General features: G+C 48.2%; 2 protein-coding genes across 3 annotated transcripts in view; both read left to right on the forward strand.

Moving 5' to 3' along the window:
* Positions 1 to 2,882, forward strand: part of LOC311323491 (V-type proton ATPase subunit C 1-A-like) — an 11,190-nt gene extending 8,308 nt beyond the window's left edge. For both annotated transcript variants that reach the window (XM_084455731.1, XM_084455730.1), the window contains 3 exons: positions 1,327 to 1,424; positions 1,727 to 1,850; positions 2,558 to 2,882. In XM_084455731.1, the coding sequence (XP_084311857.1) occupies positions 1,327 to 1,424; positions 1,727 to 1,850; positions 2,558 to 2,653 (318 nt within the window). In that variant the 3' untranslated portion in view covers positions 2,654 to 2,882. The remainder of the gene's footprint in view (positions 1 to 1,326; positions 1,425 to 1,726; positions 1,851 to 2,557) is intronic.
* Positions 2,883 to 4,592: 1,710 nt separating this feature from the next.
* LOC311322940 (uncharacterized protein) lies at positions 4,593 to 6,400 on the forward strand (the record flags this gene model as incomplete). The annotated part of the gene is made up of 3 exons (XM_084455058.1): positions 4,593 to 4,737; positions 5,113 to 5,225; positions 6,275 to 6,400. The coding sequence occupies 3 exons, from the start codon at positions 4,593 to 4,595 to the stop codon at positions 6,398 to 6,400; spliced, it is 384 nt and encodes a 127-aa protein (XP_084311184.1).

Consider the following 6,400-nt stretch of genomic DNA (forward strand, 5'->3'; position numbering starts at 1 on the left):
CACATCTGCCATATTACCCTACCGTGTGTGTGTGTGTGTATGCACATCTGCCATATTACCCTACCGTGTGTGTGTGTATGCACATCTGCCATATTACCCTACCGTGTGTGTGTGTACGCACATCTGCCATATTACCCTACCGTGTGTGTGTGTACGCACATCTGCCATATTACCATGGATGTATTAATAGAACTGGATACAGCCACTCCATTCACTGACCGCTATCAACAATGAAGCCCTATTGAACCGCGCCATCTTGGCAAATTTGTAGTCATTTGACCATTTCCGGTGACTTTTGTACTTGCGCAGTTGTGCTTTTCTGGCCTTCCGGTGACTTTTGTACTTGCGCAGTTGTACTTCTGTCCTACGCTCGTCCACGGTCAACGTTGGCACCGCTTCTAGCTATCGAATGGCCGACTGGTGTAAGATGGATAGCCTAACGTTAGAGAGATAAATGTAGGCTATGGTTATGTTAATAAAGCTAACAATGATGTTGTAACATGCATGCAGCACTGCCCATCTGATCTGAACGATTGATTCATTATTACCATGGATCGGTATTGGGATTGATCAAGGGCGAGTGTGAAATAGCAGCCAGGAACTCAGCGGGTTATCCGAGATGCGGTAGCCGCGGCCAAAGCTCCTGCTGGCGGGGAGTGAAGCTCTTCAACTCGCCGGTCACTGGCTCCCTGGAGGAATTTAGCCTGGCTGCAATAACGTTATCGCGAACGGAATGAATACCATCTACTAGCAAACAAAACATGTTCAGTTATATTTAACCTGTTAAAACTAAGATGCCTGGATGAAAAAATTATTTCTCCAATGGATATATTTTACAAAAACAGGTTAATATGCAAGCCGGTTTTCATTGCTAAATCAAAGGGGGGAGAGCCGGGAACGTGCGTGGACGCGCGCCGGACAGAAAAGCACAACTGCGCAAGTACAAAAGTCACCGGAAATAGCAAAATGACTACAAATCTAGCCAAGATGGCGCGGTTCAATAGGCCTTCACTTTAGATTTCGAATCCTGGGGGCTTGCATATTACCCTACCGTGTGTGTGTGTATGCACATCTGCCATATTACCCTACCGTGTGTGTATGCGCATCTGCCATATTACCCTACCGTGTGTGTGTACGCGTGTGTGTTTTGTTTGTTTGCCTGATTGTGCAGTAGCATTGCCTCCAACCGACTACAAATATTATCCCTGTGTTCAAAACCTGATCAATGGTATTCATGGGTCAGTTGGTGGTATGAATGAATAGTGACTCACGGTGGTCTGTTCATCTGAAGCCTCCATGTAAACGTCTGTGCTCCGTCTTAACCAGGGGCCTCTGGTGCGATGGCTGAAAGTGAACTTCAGCGAGGCGTTCATCGCCTGGATCCACATCAAAGCCTTGCAAGTGTTTGTAGAGTCCGTTTTGAGGTGAGATTCATTCATTAATTCATTCATCCATCCATCCATCCATCCATCCATCCATCCATCCATCCATCCATCCATCCATCCATCCATCCATCCCTCCCTCCCTCCCTCCCTCCCTCCCTCCCTCCCTCCCTCCCTCCCTCCATCCCTCCCTCCCTCCCTCCCTCCCTCCATCCATCCATCCATTCTTGGTTTGTGTTGAATAGTATGACTGTGGTCAGGTGTTCATGTGAATGTCAGGCAAACGCATATCAGTGCTAACAAACCATGTCTCTCAATCTCACACTCTTGAATATGCTCCATAGGTACGGTCTGCCTGTCAACTTCCAGGCCATGCTGCTCCAACCCAACAAGAAGAACATGAAGAAAGTGAGGGAGGTGCTGTATGACCTGTACAAACACCTGGACAGCAGCGCTGCCATCATTGACGTAAGATCGTACACCAGCCATGCTTCAAAAGCAACCGCCATCTCACAGAGATCAGTATGGTGTTGTTGTAGTCGGCTACATTTGACATTATCCGATATTCCTTTAGACTCAGCTACTCTATCTATCATGGATGCAACACATTTTAATATAATATTAAAGCATACAACAAGAGGTTACAACACTAGCATTCATTTAGTTTGGAGAGGCATTTTACATGAGGGATTTCCATGAACGATCAGACCTACACAGAATCTGTACACTGGAAAGACATTGAGATCCGTTCTGACATCTGACTGCTCCTGGCTGATTGCTCCTGGCTGATTGCTCCTGGCTGATTGCTCCTTGCTGATTGCTCCTGGCTGATTGCTCCTTGCTGACTGCTCCTTGCTGATTGCTCCTTGCTGACTGCTCCTGGCTGATTGCTCCTGGTTGATTGCTCCTGGTTGATTGCTCCTTGCTGACTGCTCCTGGCTGACTGCTCCTGGCTGACTGCTCCTGGCTGACTGCTCCTTGCTGACTGCTCCTGGCTGACTGCTCCTGGCTGATTGCCCCTGGCTGATTGCTCCTTGCTGACTGCTCCTTGCTGACTGCTCCTGGTTGATTGCTCCTTGCTGACTGCTCCTTGCTGACTGCTCCTTGCTGACTGCTCCTTGCTGACTGCTCCTGGCTGATTGTTCTGCACTGACTGCTCCATGCTTCCCCGATAGGCGGCCATGGACATCCCAGGCCTGAACCTGAGCCTGCAGGAGTACTACCCCTACGTCTATTACAAGATCGACTGCAACCTGCTGGACTTCAAATAGGGACCTCGCCATCTCTGACACCAGCATCCTCATGTCACCCCTCAGTGAATCCTGCTCCTACTGTGATCATGTTCCAGTGTGACTTGCTCCAACATCTTCAAGCTTTAAGTTACCTCTCTCCCCCCTCCTCTCCTCTCTCTCCCCTTCTCTCCACTCTCTCCCCTCTCCCCTTCTCTCCTCTCTCTCCCCCTCCCCTTCTCTCCTCACTCTCTTCCCCCTCTCCTTCTCTCCTCTCTCTCCTCCCTCCCCTTCTCTCCTCTCTCCTCCCTCCCCTTCTCTCCTCTCCCCTTCTCTCCTCTCTCTCCCCCTCCCCTTCTCTCCTCTCTCTCCCCCTCCCCTTCTCTCCTCTCTCTCCCCCTCCCCTCCCCTTCTCTCCTCTCTCTCCCCCTCCCCTTCTCTCCTCTCTCTCCCCCTCCCCTTCTCTCCTCTCTCCCCCTCCCCTTCTCTCCTCTCTCTCCCCCTCCCCTTCTCTCCTCTCTCTCCCTCCTCCCCTTCTCTCCTCTCTCTCCCCCCTCTCCTCTCCTCTCTCTCCCCCTTACCTTCTCTCCTCTCTCTCCCCCTCCCCTTCTCTCCTCTCTCTCCCCCCTCTCCTCTCCTCTCTCTCCCCCCCCTCCCCTTCTCTCCTCTCTCTCCCCCCTCTCCTCTCCTCTCTCTCCCCCTCCCCTTCTCTCCTCTCTCTCCCTCCTCCCCTTCTCTCCTCTCTCTCCCCCCTCTCCTCTCCTCTCTCTCCCCCTTACCTTCTCTCCTCTCTCTCCCCCTCCCCTTCTCTCCTCTCTCTCCCCCCTCTCCTCTCCTCTCTCTCCCCCCCCTCCCCTTCCCTCCTCTCTCTTCCCCTTACCTTCTCTCTGTCACTTTCACATTCCTGTTCTCCCCTCTTTGTCTTAATGTTGTCTTAATTTCTCCGTCTCGCTCTTTGAGTTCTGTTGACTGAATGTCATCCTGTTTTACACTCGCCTATGTGGGGATATTCCTTTGGCAAACACACTTCTGTGTAATGGAATTCAATGTAATGTTTATTTTTTTCACTGGCATACCATCTGTAAGATTTACACCAACAAGGTATGTACATGTTCAGGGGAAACAAACAAATCCATGTTCGAATATAGTATTTATTTAAAGACTCAAAAAAGAAGAATCGTTAGAAATGATTGTTTTGTTTGATGGTACTGTGTTTGTAGCTCCATTTGTGTAATATCTGTTAGTAGAGATGGTTGATGTGACAGGTCCGTTTCCTCACCTGCAAGTTATGTGAACTTGGTGCATCCCACGATCGGTGACACTGAAGCAGATCATCCCACGATCGGTGACACTGAAGCCGATCATCTTATCAAGAAGCAATATGTTTGTCAGCTACGTGGTCCCATCATTTCTGTATATTAAGATGTTTAAGGAAAATATGTGCAAATGTATTGTCAATATCACTTGCAAATGAACCAAATATCTAAATAAATATAGTCCTACATGTATGTAAAGACGTGTTTTCTGGTCTGCTTTTCTATTTGCTAGAAGGGATAGAGGAGTAGCCTATGATTGATTTCCAATAGGCTACATTTGGGCAGGATATGAGATGCTACAATGGATGAAAAACAGACCCTCCTCCCATCCCCCACTAACCATCGATGCCACGAAGGTTTGATCGGTCCCTACAAAAGATAACATTTGAGACTTGGCGACTTGATAAACAAATCTTGCCAGGATCAATTTTGAATTTGATGCAACATCTTATGACGTAATTACGTTACATAATAAACTGACCGAGGCTGTGAGGTATTTGGTCCGTGCGTAATGCAGAGAGCACCGACGTCACCATCGTCATCCAAGCGCTGGACGCTGGGAAGCGGCTCAGAAGATGCTGTGGTGAATTTTGCCAGGTAGCCTATCGTGTCTGGTCGTGTCAGTGAAATTGACACTTGCAAGCAGGGCTGTGGATGATTTTCCGATGGGTTGTGGAGGGAGCCGCTCGGACACGATAATCGAACCGAGGTATCATGAAAGCTGGACCAGAGAAACTGAATCTACGTGGCTCACCAACACCGACATAGACACGCCTCTTCCCGGGATCAACAGTAGGAACTGTCACAATGGTGAAGAGATGTCTTGTCTAAGGGTTGAGAACACAAAACACGCAGGTAGGTTTAGGGTAGGCTACAGCTGCTTGAAGCTTCAGCAGAGCGCAATGCATGAGACCTCATCTACGCAAAATAAATGTCGCCTATCAAATGATATTTTCGTTAAATTGTCATAAACTATTATTGGATGTGTGCATGAAGGCATATAAACAAATTACTCACATATACGACCAAACCAAGTGAACTGTTCAATGAAGTAGGCATAGGAAATAACATCGGTCTGTGTGCACCCCTAGAGATAGGCTATGTCAATGAAGAGCCTATGATGCCATTAATCCACCAGTCATGTCATGTAATGTCCGTTATTTTCCATATGTCCCTTTACCTCAGGTAACCACAAGGAGAAGAGGATGGTCAATACAGGTACCCAGTGTGGGAAGCAGACTCTCACCAGCACTACTGCCCCCAGCCACCAGAGAAGATCAAGACGGTCCTGCCATGAAGTAGGCCTTCTCACTGTACACACACACACACACACACACACACACACACACACACACACACACACACACACAGAGGCACAGGAATAGGCATGTACACACACACGCACACACACACATAGAGGCACAAACGCACACACAGAGTCACAAACATGTACACACACACACACACAGAGGCACAAACATGCAAACACACACACACACACACATAGAGGCACAAACACATACACAGAGGCACAAACATGTACACACACACACACACACACACACAGAGGCACCAACACACACACACACACACACAGAGGCACCAACACACACACACACACACACACACACACAGGCACAAACATGTACACACACACTGAGATGCTAAAGGTGCTGGTTGGTTCTGTACAGCAATTATAATAATTATTATCCTATAATTTGGTCTTGGCCTGTCGGGTCGACATCAAAACATAAAACAACTTGCTGCCTCCTCCCATAGAGGCCTGTTTCAAAGTATGCGTGCTGAGATCCAATCAGCAACACTTACATGGTCTTATATCTAATCTTATATGGCCTGTGTGAGTGTGGATGTATATCCAAACCAGGGCGTTGTTCTATAGCCTTACGGGAGTGTAGGCGTATACCCAAACCCTGAGATCCAGTCAGCAACAGAAGGCCTATGGCCTTGTGGGAGGGTGGGCGTATACCCAAACCCTGAGATCGTATACCCAAACTCACAAACCGTGACGGTGAGGTGGACTGAATTTACCCTGGCACATGGAATTTTCCCCTCATAGCTTGTAACAGACTCATAGCACAGAAGTAACATACTGCACCTTTAAATAGATGTTTATTAAAACCATGCTGCTCACAGCTAATTAGGGGTTGCTGCTGTTGGTGGTAAGGTTATAATTTACTGTACAACATTTGTTTTCTTCTAATTTTCATCTCAACTATCTCTCATATCAACAATGGGAGCTTTTGTATCAGTGACTCATATTGCAGGTATTAGTTGGCCCGAGTCTGCACATTATCTTTGACATTTGCTGACATGTCCTCTTAAAAAGCAAACGAGCCGGGACTCTAGGAGGAGAGCGTCTAAGGAGGCGAGCGTACCCTCGAAGGATGGCCAGCCGGTCGGCAGTGCAGGCGGTGGAGACGCCGCACCGACGCAGAGTTGCGAGGAAAGATGA

Source organism: Borostomias antarcticus, assembly GCF_949987555.1.
Source record: "Borostomias antarcticus genome assembly, chromosome: 21".
NCBI lineage: Eukaryota > Metazoa > Chordata > Actinopteri > Stomiiformes > Stomiidae > Borostomias > Borostomias antarcticus.